Here is a 22,306-nt window from a genome sequence, read left to right as displayed (position 1 = left end):
TCATCATGAACATGTAAGGTCAGTACTCCCCCGTTATTAAAGAACCATCTGTATGTCAAAGCTGAGAAATGCAAGTTCCACATCCACCAGATATCCTTCCTGGGGTACATCATCAGCTCAGAGGATGTAAGCATGGACCAGAGTAAGGTCTCAGCAGTCACATCTTGACCAACTCTCACCACAGTGAAGGGGCTACAATGTTTCCTGGGGTTTGCAAAGTTTTAGCGTTGCTTCATTCGTGAGTTCAGCATGATCGCTGCTCTGCTCACAACCCTGCTAAAGAAGGGACCACACCACCTCCAGTGGAACTCAGCATCTGAGGAAGCCTTCAACCAGCTCAAGTCTACCTTCACAACGGCCCCAATCCTTCAGCATCCAGACTCTACTAAGCCATTTGTCGTAGAGGTTGATGCTTCAGAGACAGAAATAGGAGGGGTCCTTTCACAGTGATTAGGGGATAACGTGAAATTGCAGCCCATCACTTTCTATTCTAAGAAACTCACCCCAACAGAACAGAATTATGACATTGGGAACCGAGAACTCCTAGCCATTAAACTGGCATTAGATGAATGGAGGTGCTGGTTAGGGGGCACTACACACCCATTTACCATCCTTACAGACCACAAGAATCTAGAGTATTTGAAGACAGCCAAATGCCTGAACCCTCACCAAGCCAGATGGGCCCTGTTCTTCACATGATTTAGATTCATGATCTCCTACCACCCTGGTTCTAGAAACACTAAAGCTGACACCCTCTCCAGAATCCACACCACCTCAAACCACGCTCCAGAACCCACTCCCATATTACCACCTGATTGTTTTGTACTCTTGGGACATAGATAAGGAGATAAGACAATCTCAACCTACCAATCCACCTGAGAACTGTGCTCCTGGACTCACGTATGTGCTGCCACGATTTCGAGGTAAACTCGTCACTTGGGGTCACTCCTCTCCAGCCACAAGACACCCCAGCAGTCACCATACATACCAACTACTCAAAAATAAGTATTGGTGGGACAACATGACCTCAGATGTTAATCATTTCGTCTCTTCCTGCTCTGCCTGTGCCCAAGCAAAGGTACCATGAGCTTCACTGGCCGGAAAGCTCTGTCCACTCCCAGTGCCCCAACAACCCTGGTCACATATTGCAATAGACTTTCTCACCGACTTACCCCGATCCCAAGGCAACTGTAGGTGCAATTGGGCTTAAGTGATCAATCTCATTAAATCAGTCTCATTAAATCATTAAATCAGTCTCATTAAATAATACCTTTAATTTTTGTGCTTAATAATAAATTATCAAACAGCTAAATTATGGTATATTCCAAATTATGATCACTTACCGTATTACATAACTCATATGCACCTTGGAATTCTTTGAGATTGAATGACTTCAAAGAATATGGAAACAACACAGACACAGTTTAACAATTAATTGAATTTATTATAACAAAGATAAAAATGAATAATAGCAGTTGAAATCTTCAAATAGTCAGCAGCAAACAGTGAGATGTGTGTGTCCATAGGAGTGTGTGTGTGTGTGTGTGTGTGTGTGTGTGTGTGTGTGTGTGTGTGTGTGTGTGTGTGAGATAAAAAAATTAAATATTAGCAATTGAAATACATTCAAATGGTCATCCATGATATATGTGGGTTTGAATGTGGGCACGGGAGAATGCGCTATAAAGTTTGAATTGAATCAGGGCTTGGAATGTTATCTAAAGTTGAGACAAAGGACCTCGTGATAAAGAACGGAGGGGGGAAGGGTTACCACGTGTTTCTTTGTAGAACAAAAGAGTTAGCTTTGGTTTGCTAGCTAAGGTGTGTTGTGAGGCCTATGGCCTAAACAAAAGGCTAGCGTGGGATGCTAAATAAGATGTGTTTTGTGTGTGTGTGTGAGACCACGTGGTGAGGCCTTATGGTCCCTGGAGACAATACAATTAGCCCTGGATGCTAATGAGACAAAAGAATTAGCCGTAGCAGCTAACCCACTAGCTTATAACATTACCAAATTCACTGAAATCTTGATGAGGTCAAAATATGTGTAAATAATGAAAGTAAAGTGTTAGAAAGGAAAAGGGAGCATGCAAAACCTATCTATTAAACAATTGAGAGATCAAAAATATAACAATGATGGAAACACAAAATCAGTGTGGACACTTAAACAGTTCCTGAGTTTAAATTCACACTACGTAAATAAAACTAATTCCTAAGACTAGTCTTTTTGCCCAAAATGCCAAATCTGCTCCAGTACCTTGCCTCTGTGTAGGAATACAGAGAAGCTACGAAGATGCTGAATTTTACAGGAGCTCGTGAAGACTTCTGTAGAAGGCAGAGAATTATTGATCCGACGCTTTGTAGTTCATGGGAAGAAAGTCTCTGATCAAACAATGTGCACAGCGCTTTGTTAGAAGGAGCCGGTTGCTTCTAACTTTAATTAACTGCTTGGGCTGCAGTCCGTACGTACTTATAATGAATAAATGAAAAACCGGTTGTAACTCAGTCTGAGTCAAAATCGCGCGATTCTGGATTTCTACCATGGCCAATGGTAAACAGAAAGAAAAACACGCTGAATCTTTCTTCTTGCAAGAAAGAAGTCGTGGTTTCGGACGGTCCGATGAGAGAGTGCCTCTTTTTATGTCTGTTCCCGTGTGGTTACAGAAGCCAAAGAGGAAGTATGGTGGATTTCCGGATCCCTTATGGAGTCATGGAGGAAGTGACGTAGATGATCCCGCCCAGGCGTGACGTAGGTCAACGCGGAAGTGGGTTGATGGGATTTGTAGTTTCTAGACGGACTGTGGTTGTACTTACACGACACAGTCATCCTAGTGGTCATAGATCAATTCTCCAAATCCCTCAAGCTCCTCCCAGATATATAGTTCCATACAAGGTGAACCCCCACCTCATTGCAAAATGGCTAACACTTTTCATGTGTCATGCTTAAAGCCCGCCATTCAAGGTCCTCTAGTCATAAACACACCCACCCAAGAACCTCCCTCCCTAGATCTAGAAGGTGATCCCATATACCAAGTTAATAAAATACTCAGCTTTCAATGCAAACAAGGGCAGCTTGAGTACCTAGTTGACTGGGAGGGGTACGGCCTGGGGGAGCACAGCTGGGTTAGCTCCAGGGACATCTTGAACCCACTCCTCACACAAAAATTCCACAAGTAGCATCCAGACAAGCCAGCGCCAAGAAAGAGGTCGACCCAGAAAGGAATGTGCTCCCAGAGGGAGCAACTCAGGGGGTTCTGTCAGTAACAATGCTGAAAACCTGAGTTCAGAGTAGTCTCCAAACATGGCCACTCCAGACTACAATTCCCAAACACCACAGTGCCCCCTCATCTCCAGAATATTAACAAGTACACTTGTCTCTCGTTAGTCTACAATCACTTCCCTATATACAGTGGTGCTTGAAAGTTTGTGAACCCTTTAGAATTGTCTATATTTCTGCATAAATATGACCTAAAACATCATCAGATTTTCACACAAGTCCAACAAGTAGATAAAGAGAACCCAGTTAAACAAAAAGATTATACTTGGTCATTTATTTATTAAGGAAAATGAGCCAATATTACATATCTGTGACTGGCAAAAGAATGTGAACCTTTGCTTTCAGTATCTGGTGTGACCCCCTTGTGCAGCAATAACTGCAACTAAACATTTCCGGTAACTGTTGATCAGTCCTGCACACCAGCTTGGAGGAATTTTAGCCCATTCCTCTGTACAGAACAGCTTCAACTCTGGGATGTTGGTGGGTTTCCTCACATGAACTGCTCGCTTCGGGTCCTTCCACAAAATTTCGATTAGATTAAGGTCAGGACTTTGACTTGGCCATTCCAAAACATTAACTTTATTATTCTTCTTTAACCATTCTTTGGTAGAACGACTTGTGTGTTTAGGGTTGTTGTCTTGCTGCATGACCCACCTTCTCTTGAGATTCAGTTCATGGACAGATGTCCTGACATTTTCCTTTAGAATTCGCTGGTATAATTCAGAACTCATTGTTCCAGCAATGATGGCAAGCCGTCCTGGCCCAGATGCAGCAAAACAGGCCCAAACCATGATACTACCACCACCATGTTTCACAGATGGGATAAGGTTCTTATGCTGGAATGCAGTGTTTTCCTTTCTCCAAACATAACGCTTCTCATTTAATCCAAAAAGTTCTATTTTGGTCTCATCCATCCATGAAACATTTTTCCAATAACCTTCTGGCTTGTCCACATGATCTTTAGCAAACTACACATGAGCAGCAATGTTTTTTTTTTTTTTTGAGAGCAGTGGCTTTCTCCTTGCAACCCTGCCATGCACACCATTTGTTGTTCAATGTTCTCCTGATGGTGGACTCATGAACATTAACATTAGCCAATATGAGAGAGGCCTTCCGTTGCTTAGAAGTTACCCTGGGTTCCGTTGTGACCTCACCGACTGTTTCACGCCTTGTTCTTGGAGTGATCTTTGTTGGTCGACCACTCCTTGGGAGGGTAACAATGGTCTTGAATTTCCTCCATTTGTACACAATCTGTCTGACTGTGGATTGGTGGAGTCCAAACTCTTTAGAGATGGTTTTGTAACCTTTTCCAGCCTGATGAGCATCAACAACGCTTTTTCTGAGGTCCTCAGAAATCTCTTTTGTTCGTGCCATGATACACTTCCACAAACATGTGTTGTGAAGATCAGACTTTGATAGATCCCTGTTCTTTAAATAAAACAGGGTGCCCACTCACACCTGATTGTCATCCCATTGATTGAAAACACCTGACTCTAATTTCACCTTCAAATGAACTGCTAATCCTAGAGGTTCACATACTTTTGCCAGTCACAGGTATGTAATATTGGATCATTTTCCTCAATAAATAAATGACCAAGTATAATATTTTTTCTCATTTGTTTAACTGGGTTCCTCTTTATCTACTTTTAGGACTTGTGTGAAAATCTGATGATGATTTAGGTCATATTTATGCAGAAATATAGACAATTCTAAAGGGTTCACAAACTTTCAAGCACCACTGTAAACTCACCAGTCACAAATGCACATTGCGAAGTATCATTCTGTGTCCCAGTACCTGACCTTACCGAACCTTTTGACTTTCTGTCTGACTGCTTGTGTTTAGACTCTGTTTATGTTTATTTTCTGACTCCGTTTTCTCACCTGCCCTCTGATATCCTGTTCGCTAATTGACCAACCCTTGCCCATCCCTGACTATGACACTGGCTTCCTGATTTGGATTTGTTGACAGCTTGCAACATACTCACTCTCCCCTGCGCTTGCATCCGTAAGTGCCTGCACCCTGATAATATGGCGATGTAACATTGATATTATGATAAATTATATCACAATATATTTTTTTCTGATTTGTCTTTATCGTGATATGTTTTTAATTCATTTTTAAATGTTTTTATTAATGTAAAATTGTTTTTTCACCAATTTTTTGGTGTGAAATTTTTTTTTAAGAAAAAATAATTTATTATGCTTTTTATTAATATTAAACATTTAATCGATAATTTAATTTATTTGTTTCTTTTTGCTCAGCTAGCAGAAACACAACCCAAAGAAGCCACACTCATGTTATAGCACATCGATTTGCTGGCTAGCTAGCTCACATTGATTGTACATTCCTGTTAAAGGTGCTTCCCGTGAAATTGGTGTCCTTTCTTCTTTTACATCTTCAGCTGGAGAGCTTTCATATTTTAAACTAAAAGTTATATTCTTGAAAAGTATAATTTTCTCTGTCCTTTGATGATGTTACTAACAACTACCATAGTTGTGTTAGACAAGTGGAATGATACATAAAATGAACTGTCCCAGTGCAGCTATAAGAAATATATGCACTCTTGGAACGCCATTTGACCAATCAAATAAGTGGACCTATATGAACTCTTATTTGCTAGAAAACCTATATATCATAATTCAAGTTTTATAAATGTCTTCGAGAATCTTGAAATTTTTTTTTCATGTCACCCACCCATAAAATCCTATGATATCTTTGAAAAACATATTGTAACATAATTTATCACAATATAGATATTGTATTGTCGTACAGTACCAGTCAAAAGTTTGGACACACCTTCTAATTCAATGGTTTTTCTCTGTTTTTATTAATTAAGTCAATTCATGTCTTAAAGTAATGATGGATGTTTTCTCTTTACTTAGTTGAGCGGTTCTTGACATAATATGGATTGCTACAGTTGTGGAATAGGGCTATTTACTGTATATTTATCATTTACTATTGACTGTTTGACCTCAAACACATTAAGTAGGCAAGAAATTCCATTCATTAACTTTTGACGAGGCACCTGTTAATTGAAAAGCATTCCAGGTGACTACCTCATGAAGCTGGTTAAGATAATGCCAATAGCGTACAAAGCGTCATCAAGGTAAACAATGGCTACTTTGAAGAATCTAAAATATGAAACGTTTTGGGGTTTTTTTTAACAACAATTTTTTTAACTATTCCATATATGTTCCAGATGTTATTTAATAGTTTTGATGTCTTCATTATTGCTCTACAATGTAGAAAATAGTCAAAATACAGAAAAACCTATGAATGAGTAGGGGTGTCCAAACTTTTGACTGGTACTGTTTGTGAAAGACATTAATCGTACAAAAATTATAAATGTAGGTGCAAAATGTAGGCCAAATATTAACGGTATAAATAGTAATAGAATAGTAAAGTAGGCTTAAGAATACTGAAACTATATTAGCATTGGGAATGCCTAATCACAAATAAATTCTTATCATAACCCCACTGAGTGAAATGGTTTAAATTGGTCATGAACATACTGGTTCAATCAAGGCCTCATATTTTATTGTAATCAAAGTTAATCTTCTTAATTTATTCTATTTCATATTGTACTAAATTAATGCACATATCATGTTATTAATATAACCCAGTTGTCAGACAGGAGGTACATGAGCTGCAGGCAGTTTGTTCCTGCCAAAATAATTACCCTCTTTTCATCTTATATAAACAGTATGAGGGCTGATTAAAGCTTTCCTGGATGATCAGCATCCACTGTGTCTTCTGTGAGGATCATTTTAAAGAATTGCCAATAAATTTTACATTTCCTGTTTAGTATCATGGCTTCACTGTTACATGATGATGTGATTTTTTTCATGTGTGAACAGCGATAAAAATCTCCTGTCATTGTTTTGACATGGAAATATATTATTAGAGGTCCTGTGATGACCTGGCGACTTGTCCAGGGTGTACCCTGCCTCTCGCCCATAGTCAGCTGGGATAGGCTCCAGCTTGCCTGCGACCCTGTACAGGATAAGCGGCTACAGATGATGAATGGATGGATACATTATTAGAAGTTTGTGCTTGATTTATTGGAGCCCTCACCTGCCTGCCAGGTGAATTCCAATCCCCCTCTTTTAATTACTTTCCAAAATTAAAACAATTTCTGCAGATTGTAGTTAAATATATTAAAACCATTGTTATTTTAAAAAGTAGCTATAATTTATCAGTACTGAAATATATTCTCGAGGAAAAATTAAATAACAGTTTTTATTTTAAAAGTTGGGCGGCACGGTGGTGTAGTGGTTAGCGCTGTCGCCTCACAGCAAGAAGGTCTGGGTTCGAGCCCCGTGGCCGACGAGGGCCTTTCTGTGTGGAGTTTGCATGTTCTCCCCGTGTCTGCGTGGGTTTCCTCTGGGTGCTCCGGTTTCCCCCACAGTCCAAAGACATGCAGGTTAGGTTAACTGGTGACTCTAAATTGACCGTAGGTGTGAATGTGGGTGTGAATGGTTGTCTGTGTCAGCCCTGTGATGACCTGGTGACTTGTCCAGGGTGTACCCCGCCTTTCGCCCGTAGTCAGCTGGGATAGGCTCCAGCTTGCCTGCGACCCTGTAGAACAGGATAAAGCGGCTAGAGATAATGAGATGAGATGAGATATTAAAAGTTTTGTTCTTATAATGTAGCTGCATCTTCTGTTTTTTTTTTAAGTGTGTTTTCTGGAAGTCTGGCAAACATCAAATCCCTCATTTGCTGCTAGTTATTACTCTGATACCTATCTACCTCACAATTATTTTTCAATAATTTACAATTCGTAATGAACTTCATTTCCATGCTGACATTTTGTGTCATCTGTACTGATTGTTTGTACAAGAACAAAGGTTTACAAGATTATTCTTCTATTTAACAGATTATTAAGAAGATTCCTCACAATGACTGATTAAATAGAAATTTGATTCAGACTGCCTCAGTCGGTTTACTCGATTCTGATTCTAGGGTATGCACAACCATTTTTTTGCTCCCACTGAGCTGTCAGTCAGAATATTAGACCGTATCCAGATTTAGTTCCTTGTACGAGTGTGTCAGAATGTAACCATGACAACGAGCATAAATTAGGATTAGAACTCAGCCTGCATTTGTCCTTTAATATTGCTTTTGGTATTGCTATTATATATTGGTATTGCTATTATAATAATAACAATATAATGCAATTATATAACATTATAAAGACTAAATCTTGATCTGGGAGTCTCCTGTCTCAGGGTTGTGCAGCACATTATCCTGAGATCACATGTAAAAAATAAAAAATTAAAAATAAATTTAATTGATGTACAGTGGTGCTTGAAAGTTTGTGAACCCTTTAGAATTTTCTATATTTCTGCATAAATATGACCTAAAACATCATCAGATTTTCACACAAGTCCTAAAAGTTGATAAAGAGAACCCAGTTAAAGAAATGAGACAAAAATATTATACTTGGTCATTTATTTATTGAGGAAAATGATCCAATATTACATATCTGGGACTAGCAAAAGTATGTGAACCTTTGCTTTCAGTATCTGGTGTGACCCCCTTGTGCAGCAATAACTGCAACTAAACATTTCCAGTAACTGTTGATCAGTCCTGCACACCGGCTTGGAGGAATTTTAGCCCATTCCTCTGTACAGAACAGCTTAAACTCTGGGATGTTGGTGGGTTTCCTCACATGAACTGCTCACTTCAGGTCCTCCCACAACATTTCCATTGGATTAAGGTCAGGACTTCGACTTGGCCATTCCAAAACATTAACTTTATCCCTCTTTAACCATTCTTTGGTAGAACGACTTGTGTGCTTAGGGTTGTTGTCTTGCTGCATGATCCACCTTCTCTTGAGATTCACTTCATGGACAGATGTCATGACAGTTTCCTTTAGAATTCGCTGGTATAATTCAGAATTCATTGTTCCATCAATGATGGCAAGCCGTCCTGGCCCAGATGCAGTAAAACAGGCCCAAACCATGATCCTGCCACCACCATGTTTCACAGATGGGATAAGGTTCTGATGCTAGAATGCAGTGCTTTCCTTTCTCCAAACATAACGCTTCTCATTTAAACCAAAAAGTTCTATTTCGGTCTCATCCGTCCACAAAACATTTTTCCAATAACCTTCTGGCTTGTCCACGTGATCTTTTGCAAACTGCAGACGAGCAGCAATGTTCTTTTTGGAGAGCAGTGGCTTTCCCCTTGCAACCCTGCCATGCACACCATTGTTGTTCAGTGTTCTCCTGATGGTGGACTCATGAACCTTAACATTAGTCAATGTGAGAGAGGCCTTCAGTTGCTTAGAAGTTACCCTGGGGTCTTTTGTGACCTCGCCAACTATTACACGCCTTGCTCTTGGAGTGATCTTTGCTGGTCGACCACTCCTGGGGAGGGTAACAATGGTCTTGTATTTCCTCCATTTGTACACAATCTGTCTGACTGTAGATTTGTGGAGTCCAAACTCTTTAGAGATGGTTTTGTAACCTTTTCCAGCCTGATGAGCATCAACAACGCTTTTTCTGAGGTCCTCAGAAATCTCCTTTGTTCGTGCCATGATATACTTCCACAAACGTGTTGTGAAGATCAGACTTTGATAGATCCCTGTTCTTTAAATAAAACAGGGTGCCCACTCACACCTGATTGTCATCCCATTGATTGAAAACACCTGACTCTAATTTCACCTTTAAATTTACTGCTAATCCTAGAGGTTCACATACTTTTGCCACTCACAGATATGTAATATTGGATCATTTTCCTCAATAAATAAATGACCAAGTAGAATATTTTTTGTCTCATTTGTTTAACTGGGTTCTCTTTATCTACTTTTAGGACTTGTGTGAAAATCTGATGATGTTTTAGGTCATATTTATGCAGAAATAGAGAAAATTCTAAAGGGTTCACAAACTTTCAAGCACCACTGTATGAATGCATGTCAGCCTCTTTAATAAGAAAAATCAGCCAATCATGAGGCAGCAGCATCATGTGAAAAAAAAATCACGCCAATACACATGATGGACTTCGTTTAATGTTCATATTAACAATGTGATCTCGATGACGTTCAGTGACCAAAATGTGATCTCATTGACTTTGACTGTGGCATGGTTGTTGGTGCTAGACAGGCTGGTTTGAGTATTTCAGAAACTGCTAATCAGCTGGGATTTTAGGATTTACTCAGAATGGTGTGGGGGCAAAGAACAATGATGACGACGACAACAACAACAACAATAAAAACACCAGTGAGTAACAATTCTGCAGGTGGAAACACCTTGTTGATGAGAATGTCCAGACTGGTTCAAACTGACAGGAAGTATATAGTAACTCAAATAACCACTCTTTATGTCCATGGTAACCAGAAAAGCATTTCAGAACACACAACACATTGAACTTTGAGGCATATCTGATACAACAGCACATTGGGTTCCTCTCCAGTCAGTCAAGAACAGGAACCTGAGGCTGCCATGGACAAACACTCATCAAAATTGGAATGTTGAAGAATGGAAAAATGTTGGCAAGTCTTTTGCCAATTTTCAGCTGTCCAATATCAGTGAGCCGATGAGCATCAACAAGTATGGAATGAACATTGTACATTGATATACTGTATTCAAATATAGAGATCCCAACTGAACTCAAGTGAATGTTAACACCATTCAAGGCTGAGTCTTACTTTGACGGTGGCATAGTATATCGTATATCTGTCAGCATATAGAGAAAATCAATAACTTATTCAGAGATTAGTTTACTTCACCCGGTCATAGGTCATCTGAGTGTGGAAGCACTGAACAAAACCAAATGTTTCATGAGTTTTATGAAATCATTCATTAGCCAGAATTTCTACCATGGAATGCATTCAGGAGGAAGTGTATAGGAATTTACTATGCCACCACCCATCTCCTTCAGACCCTGCAAAGGCTAAAGGAGAGGGAGGAGGAGGTTTGGTGGGTGAATTTGCTGCTTCATAAATCTTTTAAAGATAAATTTCTAAACATATATAATATAACCATGGTTCTTTGAGTCTGTATTTCAATGTGACATTTGATTTCTGACCACATAAGAAATAACGTGCAGGATCATTATCTACTATTTGCTGTGCTTTTGAATGGATGAAACCTCTCCCAAGACTGCTAAAGAGCTTTGTATTGACTGGTTGATCAATATGGGGTTGTGTTGAAGACAGATCCCAAAGCCTTAGCAGAATCAATTATTGCTTTTTGTGAAACTGAACTCAACGCAATGCTTGAAAATAAATCATATCGTGATTGTATGTTGGAGTGCATTTCACAAGTCCACCAAGAGCTAATATCAAGCTAATATTATATACAGCATATAATAACATGCCATTATAGTGTAACAGAATGACCTAGATGTGTGCCACATGAAGACTTTTTTCTCTCTCTCTCTCTCTCTTGCTCTGACACACACACACACACACACACACACACACACACACACACACACACACACACACACACACACACACCAATAAGCTGTGCATGGAAATGGAGCAACAATTCCACAAGGCATTAGTGTCTCCAATAATTCAGATTTTAAATGTGTAATGTCATTGTCTCAATCAGCTGAAATTCTCTGGGAAAAGTACTTTGAATCCATAGCTGGTATGAATTAGCTGGCAACAGTCAACACTGGTGAGATGAAAACTGAATACAAAAATGTAAAATTAATAATGTTAGCTTCTTTTTTTATTGCTGCTTGGTTTCCCTCACTATCATTTCAAAGACCCGTTGTGCGGCGAGATCTAGTATTCTTTCCTGACCGTCATCCCAGCCACTACTGTAAATATTGCTCCATCCTCATTGAACCAGACATCCTGCTATTGTTATCATAAGGTTGAGTCTGATTAACTTTAGCTCATTTAATGATCAGCCAGAGGCTATTTCTCACTGTCTGAAGGAACAGGTTTATTGCTATTATATTGAGGATTTAATGCCCTAATAAAAGGCACATCCAGGTGCAGCATAAACAGATCTCTTGATTATTATTTTGTCCTCAAGAGATCATTGACTGTGTTGAAGGTGAAAGTATAGCCTCGTCTACACTCCAGTGATCTTGGATGAAAGAAGAGACGCACGATAAACCTCTTTGTTGTTGAAATGTGGTTTACATTGTTGTAAATGCCAAACCTGCTGAGTGCTCAATTGTAGACAGAAATGTTTCCCAGTATATGTATGTGTACATGCATATACAGTAGTGCACTTTATATCACAGCATGAGAGATGTGCAAGACTTCAAAGACAGCCAGGGCTGAAAAACTACATACGGCTGTCTTTTGTCTTGGTTATGTCAAATGAAATAACAGGTAGTGTTACAGTAACGGAGTTTCATTGTTGTTTCTAAACAAGAGGGGGAAAAAACAGATGTTGGGAAAGCTGCAAGAGAGAGAGAGGGAGAGAAAAATGGGAGTTGGAAAAAAATAAACTGTGCACCTCCAGTGTCAACCTGTCAGAGTCAAATTGCTGTCATGTGGTGTAAGCTGCTGAATATGTGAACACATCTCATCTATAAGAGAGAGACTCCAGGCTAGAGGATTTCCCGGCAGACAAGGCTCCATATAAACACATCCCATCTGGATAGATCCTCATGCTACAGTACTACAGTAAGCTCCCTGGACTGTGGCCTTTTTCAAGCACAACCCTGCCGCTTCATATTCAGTCACATACACCACCTTGAAGAATACACCAGAACTGTGACCTGTAGCAGGTGGAGGATATGACAGAAGATAATCTAGATGGAGACAGATAACATAGTTCAAATTGTTTCTGTTTACCAGCATTAAAAACGTACCAACGCTGGAAATGGAATCATTGAAAAACACACCCATTTGATGTTTTGCTATGTTACAGAAACACCAGACCAATTTACAAGTATATAGAAGGTATTGAATGTCTATTTTGATTGTGTCAGAAGTGAGTGAGTGTTTTGTGGTACTGTATTGTGTGTTAATCTGATCCTCAGCTGAGTGAGCTCAAGGCTGAACCGTCCCAGAACAAATAATGTAGTTGCATGTAATAGGTCAAAAAGTCATGAACAAATATGAACAAGGTTATGCCATGATGAATGTTGAAAAATCAGGCTAATTTTGGTCAATTGTTCGACATAAAAAAATAAAGGAAAATGAGCAGAGAGAGTGACCAATTTCGTAGAAAGATACCCTTCTAAATGTTATAACTTCTAAATCTTTTTGGCATAGCTCAATAAAATAAAAAGAGGTACCAGGTAATTTGAAGATTTAAAGTCCTTGGAAATTATGGCAAGTAATTTATTAATTAATCACTAATGATGACTAGGTGGCACGGTCATGTAGTGGTTAGCACTGTCGCCTCACAGCAAGATGGTTCTGGGTTTGAGCCCAGTGGCTGGCGGATGTTTCTGTGTGGAGTTTGCATGTTCTCCCCGTGTCTGTGTGGGGGTGCTCCGGTTTCCCCCACAGTCCACAGACATGCAGGTTAGGTTAACTGGTGGCGCTAAACTGACCGTAGGTGCATGAAGGGGGATGAATTCCTTTGCAAGACACTGTAACTTCCATACTACTTGGACTTTTTGAATGAAACTTTTTTCACCAGTGAATAGATGATCCTTGTCAAAATTGCCAATCATCTTCTCACCATTTTTATAAATTTGACTGAAAATCAACATAAATGTAAACAACATAAACTACCACAAAAACATAAATGCATGATATAGGTAATATCAATCATGCTTTACTGAACCATTTCAGTGGTAAACTCCAGCCAGATTTCTGCAACTTCTGTCAACACATCCAATTTGTATGAACTTCAGAAACTGTGATAATGCTCCAAATTACTTGAACATAACAAGTGATACAGACAAATGTATTACTGAACAAATAAAATGAGATTTGACACTATTAAAACTTCTCTTCATATAATGCCTCAATAATTTTTGGATGAACCAAAATTTCAGCAACTTCATTCACGTCTACATCTGTTTACAAAAAAAAGAAAGAAAGACAACATGATGGAGGACTTTGTGGATGATGTTATCCATACAGGTTGTACTCTGAGTGGTTCTAAAATACAGCTCTAAAACTAGACTTAAAGGAACAGTCCACCGTATTTCCATAATGAAATATGCTCTTATCTGAATTGAGACGAGCTGCTCCGTACCTATCCGAGCTTTGCGCGACCTCCCAGTCAGTCAGACGCAGTCAGACGCGCTGTCACTCCTGTTAGCAATGTAGCTAGGCTCAGTATGGCCAACGGTATTTTTTGGGGCTGTAGTTAGATGCGACCAAACTCTTCCGCGTTTTTCCTGTTTACATAGGTTTATATGACCAGTGATATGAAACAAGTTCAGTTACACAAATTGAAACGTAGCGATTTTCTATGCTATGGAAAGTCCGCACTATAATGACAGGCGTACTAACACCTTTTGCGCGCTTCGGCAGCGCATTGATATCTGAGCTCCGTATCAATGCGCTGCCGAAGCGCGCAGAAGGTGTTAGTACGCCTGTCATTATAGTGCGGACTTTCCATAGCATAGAAAATCGTTACATTTCAATTTGTGTAACTGAACTTGTTTCATATCACTGGTCATATAAACCTATGTAAACAGGAAAAACGCGGAAGAGTTTGGTCGCATCTAACTACAGACCCAAAAAATACCGTTGGCCATACTGAGCCTAGCTACATTGCTAACAGGAGTGACAGCGCGTCTGACTGCGTCTGACTGACTGGGAGGTCGCGCAAAGCTCGGATAGGTACGGAGCAGCTCGTCTCAATTCAGATAAGAGCATATTTCATTATGGAAATACGGTGGACTGTTCCTTTAAGTTAAATCATGGTAATGCGTGTGATCCAAACCCGACCAGCAGCAGTGAACTGGGTGAGCAGTGATTGGATGACCTGATGTTCACATACCTACATGTAACTTAACATATAAACCTCAAAGTTTTTAAGTCTTTGTGGTGACATCTGACAAATAAGCAACTGCACAGTCAGTTATCTAATCATCCAATCATGTGGCAGCAACACAATGCATAAAAATCATGCAGATACTGGTCAATGACTGACCATGTTGTGGGTGTTGGTGCCAGAAACTGTTGATCTCCTGGGATTTTCATGCACAGCAGTGTCATGTAATGAGGCGGATGAACAGATGTAAATGCAGGAAGAGTTTATTAACAAACAGGCAGGCATACGGATTCAAAACATAAAGCAAAAGCAGAGTGTATTCTGCAGGCAAGGGTCATACAAGGCGCAAGCAGTGTATCAGAGGTAAGGCGAAAGGCAGACTCCAAATAAACAAAACAAAGTCACAACCAGAGAAGCGGGACATAGATACAAGGCTTAGCAATGTGAGATGCAAGGTACTGCATGTATACTTCGCAAAGTCTGCATGTAGTGAGAGTCCTTATAAGCGCACACTGTGATTGCGCTCTAATCCAGAACAGGTGCATGGTAATTAGTCCTTGTGGCATGTGTTGCATGCTCAGAACACAAATTCGCATGGATGTGACAGACCCCCCCCCCCCCCCCCCCATGCCCCTCCCCAACTAGCTCCCTCCAGGAGCTAAAAACCTCCTTGGTCAGCCACGGGAATGAGGACCTGGAGCTGGACGAAGTTCCCTCAAAGCACTGCTCTGGCATTAGCATGGGAAAGAACTTGGACATGGGCTTAGACACAGGCATGGACTCTGACCTTGATATGGGCTCTGGTGTTAGCATGGGTATGAACTTGGACATGGGCTTGGACTCAAGCATGGACATGGGCTTGGACTCAGGCATGGACTCTGATCTTGACATGGGCTTGGACTCAGGCATGGGCTCTGACCTTGACATGGGCTCTGGTGTTAGCATGGGTATGAACTTGGACATGGGCTTGGACTGAAGCATGGACATGGGCTTGGACTCAGGCATGGGCTCAGTGACAAACATAGGCTTTCATCTGGGCATAGGTTCTAGCCTGGCATGGGCACATTTGGTGCAGGACAAGACATAGTTATGCACATTGATGAGCATGTGGGGCCACTAGTATTTGGCCCTGAGTAGCTGGTATGTGCCTTTAAATGCCCAAGTAACCCATGGCTAGTGAAATGTGAGCCCATGTGATAACTGTCTGGGAGGTGCACAGCAAATTTTATAGTGTTTCTCTGAGAGAGTCAATTTTAACACTATGCTGGTGTTTATTTTGTCACAATCTCTGCAATGTTAATTTAACACTTCCTAAAGACACAATTGACTCCTTCACAGTTAAATCAACTTTTTACAGTATCATTTCAACTCTATATTTTAACACTTTTGCCTAACACTGGGAAATTAACTCTGAGAATTTTGCAGTGTGTGGAGGAACATACAGTGGTGCTTGAAAGTTTGCAAACCCTTTAGAATTTTCTATATTTCTGCATAAATATGACCTAAAACATCATCAGATTTTCACAAAGTCCTGAAAGTAGATAAACAGAGCCCAGTTAAACAAGTGTGACAAAAATATTATACTTTGTCATTTATTTATTGAGGAAAATGATCCAATATTACATATTGAGGAGATTTCTGAGGCCTCAGAAAAAGCATTGTGATGCTCATCAGGCTGGAAAAGGTTACAAAAACATCTCTAAAGAGTTTGGACTTCACCAATCCACAGTCAGACAGATTGTGTACAAATGGAAGAAATTCAAGACCATTGTTACCCTCCCCAGGAGTGGTCGACAAACAAAGATCACTCCAAGAGCAAGGCGTGTAATAGTCGACAAGGTCACAAAGGACCCCAGAGTAACTTCTAAGCAACTGAAGGCCTCTCTCACATTGGCTAATGTTCATGAGTCCACCATCAGGAGAACACTGAACAACAACGGTGTGCATGGCAGGGTTGCAAGGAGAAAGCCACTGCTCTCCAAAAAGAACATTGCTGCTCGTCTGTAGTTTGCTAAAGATCATGTGGACAATCCAGAAGGCTATTGGAAAAATGTTTTGTGGACGGATGAGACCAAAATAGAACTTTTTTGGTTTCAATGGGAAGCATTATGTCTGGAGAAAGGAAAACACTGCATTCCAGCATAAGAACCTTATCCCATCTGTGAAACATGGTGGTGGTAGTATCATGATTTGGGCCTGTTTTGCTGCATCTGGGCCAGGACGGCTTGCCATCATTGCTGGAACAATGAATTCTGAATTATACCAGCAAATTCTAAAGGAAAATGTCAGGACATCTGTCCATGAACTGAATCTCAAGAGAAGGTGGCTCATGCAGCAAGACAACAACCCTAAGCACACAAGTCGTTCTACCAAAGAATGGTTAAAGAAGAATAAAGTTCATGTTTTGGAATGGCCAAGTCAAAGTCCTGACCTTAATCCAATGGAAATGTTGTGGAAGGACCTGAAGCGAGCAGTTCATGTGAGGAAACCCACCAACATCCCAGAGTTAAAGCTGATCTGTACGGAGGAACAGGCTAAAATTCCTCCAAGCCAGTGTGCAGGACTGATCAACAGTTACCGGAAACGTTTAGTTGCAGTTATTGCTGCACAAGGGGGTCACACCAGATACTGAAAGCAAAGGTTCACATACTTTTGCCACTCACAGATATGTAATATTGGCTCATTTTCCTCAATAAATAAATGACCAAGTATAATATTTTTGTCTCATTTGTTTAACTGGGTTCTCTTTATCTACTTTTAGGACTTGTGTGAAAATCTGATGATGTTTTAGGTCATATTTGTGCAGAAATATAGAAAATTCTAAAGGGTTCACAAACTTTCAAGCACCACTGTACATTGCTCTGAAACACTCAAACTAGCCCATCTGGCACCAACAACCATGTTTTATGACACTGAGATCACATGTTGTTGTTGTTGTTGTTGTTGTTGTTGTTAGGTTTTGTTTGTTTGTTTGTTTGTTTGTTTGTTTGTTTTCCCCATTCTGATGTTTGATGTGAACATTGACTAAAATGCTGAACTTGGATATGCATGATTTTGTATGATTGAGCTTCTACCACATAATTGGCTGACAGGATATTTGCATGATTAAACAGGTGTAAAGGTGTTTTTATTAGATTGGCTGGTGTTTTAATTTCTTTCCTACTTCCTTGTTTAATGTCTGCATCTGTGACCACTGCAATCATTCTCATCATGTTTTCCATTAAAAAAAGGACAGAGTGCAGAGACTTGAAGGCGAGAGGTTCTCTGAATGTATGAGTTAATGTTAGTCTTGCAAATAGTGCACTGTGATGGAATTGTGTATTTTGAAGCACTTTAAAGGAACAGTCCACCGTACTTCCATAATGAAATATGCTCTTATCTGAATTGAGACGAGCTGCTCCGTACCTCTCCGAGCTTTGCGCGACCTCCCAGTCAGTCAGACGCGCTGTTACTCTTGTTAGCAATGTAGCTAGGCTCAGCATGGCCAATGGTATTTTTTGGGGCTGTAGTTAGATGCGACCAAACTCTTCTGTGTTTTTCCTGTTTACATAGGTTTATATGACCAGTGATATGAAACAAGTTCAGTTACACAAATTGAAACGTAGCGATTTTCTATGCTATGGAAAGTCTGCACTATAATGACAGGCGTACCTTCTGCGCGCTTCGACAGCGCATTGATACGGAGCTCAGATATCAATGCGCTGTCGAAGCGCGCAGAAGGTGTTAGTACGCCTGTCATTATAGTGCGGCCTTTCCATAGCATAGAAAATCGCTACGTTTCAATTTGTGTAACTGAACTTGTTTCATATCACTGGTCATATAAACCTATGTAAACAGGAAAAACGCGGAAGAGTTTGGTCGCATCTAACTACAGCCCCAAAAAATACTATTGGCCATACTGAGCCTAGCTACATTGCTAACAGGAGTGACAGCGCGTCTGACTGACTGGGAGGTCGCGCAAAGCTCGGAGAGGTACGGAGCAGCTCGTCTCAATTCAGATAAGAGCATATTTCATTATGGAAGTACGGTGGACTGTTCCTTTAACGCATGAAATTCAGGGCAAAGGGGGACACCAAGGCAAAGCTAGGTCTTTGGAAGCAGCATTCTTTCCTCCCTCTGAGATGAATTAACCAACCTACAGTACATATCTATTAATAAACCAGAACATTATCCTGGGGCTCTGAATGCACGACTCAATTTTAAACAGTAAATTATCTCCAATCCCTTCAGGGCACCTGCTTTTGATTTAAGTATATGTGTTTCAAACAATACTATTGAATTTTTTTTCATACTTTTTGTGCACATATGGACTTGCAAAGAAAACTGAAAGATTATTTCTGCATAGAAGTCAACCTTTTGTTTGAACGTTCTTATTAGTAACTTACAGTAGCATTCTCTGGTAAACTACATCATTAGATATTCATCATTTTTAGGTGGTACATCTTTCACACGTCTAGTCAGTGAATAATTAACAGTTATTCCACGAAATCGAGTCAAACATGAGCTGATAGCCGACGAGGCACGTAGCACCGAGTACGACGAGATTGAGTGTAATAACTGTTTTATTCTATCCACATTCACTGGATTTTGAGAAACAGAGTATTTTTATTTTTGCAAATTCGATCAATAAAAACTTTATACGAAACGTCCGTCAAAATCATTTCCGCTTAGAATGTAAACAAACCGGTGAAATGACAGTAGCAATTTGTGAAAAATCCAGTAATAATTCTTGAAAAATAAAAAAAATATGTTCTTACCATGAAATACTTTCATTCCATATTTTGACGCTTTTTTATTGTATTTTTGGGGGGTTTGTTTTTGAATCGAGTTTTTATTTCATCCTTGGTTGGTTCACCAACACGCACTGCCATTTTTTACTTCTTTAGGGGTTTTTTTGGCGGTCGGCAACCAGCTTAAAGGTGCATTACTGCCACCGACTGGGCTGGAGTCTGGAACAGGAGATATCCGGGGAGGGGGGATTATATTCTTTTAGCTATTTCTGTTTCTTTTAAATATTGATAACTAAGTGATATATCTGACCTGATGCGTGCTGCCATTTTGTTTTTCTCTACTCACAATATATGAGCTGACATCCTAGTAATAGAGTAGACAGAGCACACGATTGCTCATATCCAGTGAATGTGGATAGAATAACTTCTATTATCTTCTGTGTACACAGAATGTAGACCTGAATTTGACCGAGGACTCTGAGCCTGATCAAGATGCCAGAGGTCTTTTTGATAGCGTGTTGTTTAGTATTAATGAGCAACACTCAACAATCCACATCGAAGTCTGAACAGCTGCCACCGAGAGAACAAAAAGCCAAGCAAGGAGCTTTCTGAGTCAGCCAGGCATAAACAGGAGCAAGGGCGAACAGAATGACACAGAAAGCCAGACATAAAAAAGAAAGAGAAATAGCTATTTAATGACAATCACCAAAATAGAAGCAAGACAGATAAAAAGTCCTTCAGTGGCAGAGACTCAAAAACCAGAAAAGACAGCATTGAGGTGTACGCACAAGTACTCCAAGACGTCTTTTTCATTTCACATGAGAATATAGACAGTGTGGATAGATATCTTATCTCATCTCATTATCTCTAGCCACTTTATCCTGTTCTACAGGGTCGCAGGCAAGCTGGAGCCTATCCCAGCTGACTACGGGCAAAAGGCGGGGTACACCCTGGACAAGTCACCAGGTCATCACAGGGCTGACACATAGACACAGACAACCATTCACACTCACACCTACGGTCAATTTAGAGTCACCAGTTAACCTAACCTGCATGTCTTTGGACTGTGGGGGAAACCGGAGCACCCGGAGGAAACCCACGTGGACAACATGCAAACTCCGCACAGAAAGGCCCTCGCCGGCCACGGGGCTCAAACCCAGAACCTTCTTGCTGTGAGGCGACAGCGCTAACCACTACACCACCGTGCCGCCGTGGATAGATATATAGAAAATAAACTCAAGGTAAAAAAATATGCCTGTAGAATTTTCCCTATTCACTGAAGCAACATGCAGACGTGTTAAAATTTATATCTTAGTGATTATTTTTTTAACAGTTCACAAAAATTGCATTATAAAATTATTCTTTTCATCTGTCCTCATTCATTTTTTTCAGATCGGGTCACCACAGTGAAGACTGATATCTACGTCACCAGTTTTGGGCCTGTTTCAGACACTGATATGGTGAGTTCACGGTTCATAATCTTTAAAAAGCCAGAAATAAAATGGCCACATTTATCTTCCGGGCATAACCTCATGAAAGAGGACTGATAGATAAATCGAGGCATTATGATCGGAATGTTCATGATCTCATAACCTAGATTTCATGGTTTCATGGTGTCATTGTATTTAAAAACACATTCTGGTATTGAAAACCAAATAGAAAGAAACAAACAAAATTTATGAGGAAAAAACATGTGCTGAGCCAAAAAAAAGCACAGTAGTGTATAGTGCTGCTTAGCCAAAAATAGATTGCTATTTGGTTAGGTCTGGTCAGCAATGCCATGCTCTTCTCTATGTTTGTTTCTTTTCTGTATCTTTTTTTTCTTTTTTTCCTTTTTTGGTGAAGTCTGTATCCCTTGCACCAAGAAACAGTTTTCTGTTGTGTAGAACTTGATCGGTTAAAAAAAAAATGGGTGGATGATAATATTTTAATCTGTATTTTTTTTTTTTTTAAAAAAAAAGGTCAGGTAACCAATGACTACACCGTGACTACCCATGAAACATGACAGCACAACAACTCTATTTAAAAAAAAAAAACATAGGTACCCAATGGGTACATGTGGCTACTGCTTATAAATAAAATTGTTTTCTGATACCATATACATACCATGGGCGATTGCTCTAAGACAACGTGGGAGGCTCAGCCTCCTCTAAAAATGACGAACATCGTGTAGGATGAATTGCGCTAGGCTTATGTTATAGCCGACCTTATAACATTGCTATTTCAGATCCAGAATCATAGAAATATATGTGCTCAACCCAACTACAGTGCGAAATCATTCCGTTATAACTTTCCCCAGTTCGCCTAATGTGTGCGTGAGTTTTTCCCCCTCGTGACAGCGCGATGCAGCCCAGCCTCAGTGGACTTCAATGGCATTTGGGAGCTATGCGCTTTTCAATATCAAAATGCAAGACGGTTATTGGACAAA

The 22,306-nt window shown here is 40.0% G+C and overlaps 1 protein-coding gene across 1 annotated transcript in view; it reads left to right on the top strand.

The window, feature by feature from the left end:
• Positions 1–22,306, top strand: part of LOC132890179 (gamma-aminobutyric acid receptor subunit alpha-2) — a 120,556-nt gene that overhangs the window by 7,315 nt on the left and 90,935 nt on the right. Inside the window, exon 3 of the mRNA XM_060926968.1 lies at positions 21,271–21,338. Coding sequence (XP_060782951.1) covers positions 21,271–21,338 — 68 coding nt within the window. The remainder of the gene's footprint in view (positions 1–21,270; positions 21,339–22,306) is intronic.

This window comes from Neoarius graeffei, chromosome 8 (genome assembly GCF_027579695.1).
Source record: "Neoarius graeffei isolate fNeoGra1 chromosome 8, fNeoGra1.pri, whole genome shotgun sequence".
Classification (NCBI taxonomy): Eukaryota; Metazoa; Chordata; class Actinopteri; order Siluriformes; family Ariidae; genus Neoarius; species Neoarius graeffei.
This window is presented reverse-complemented; position numbering and strand designations above follow the sequence as displayed.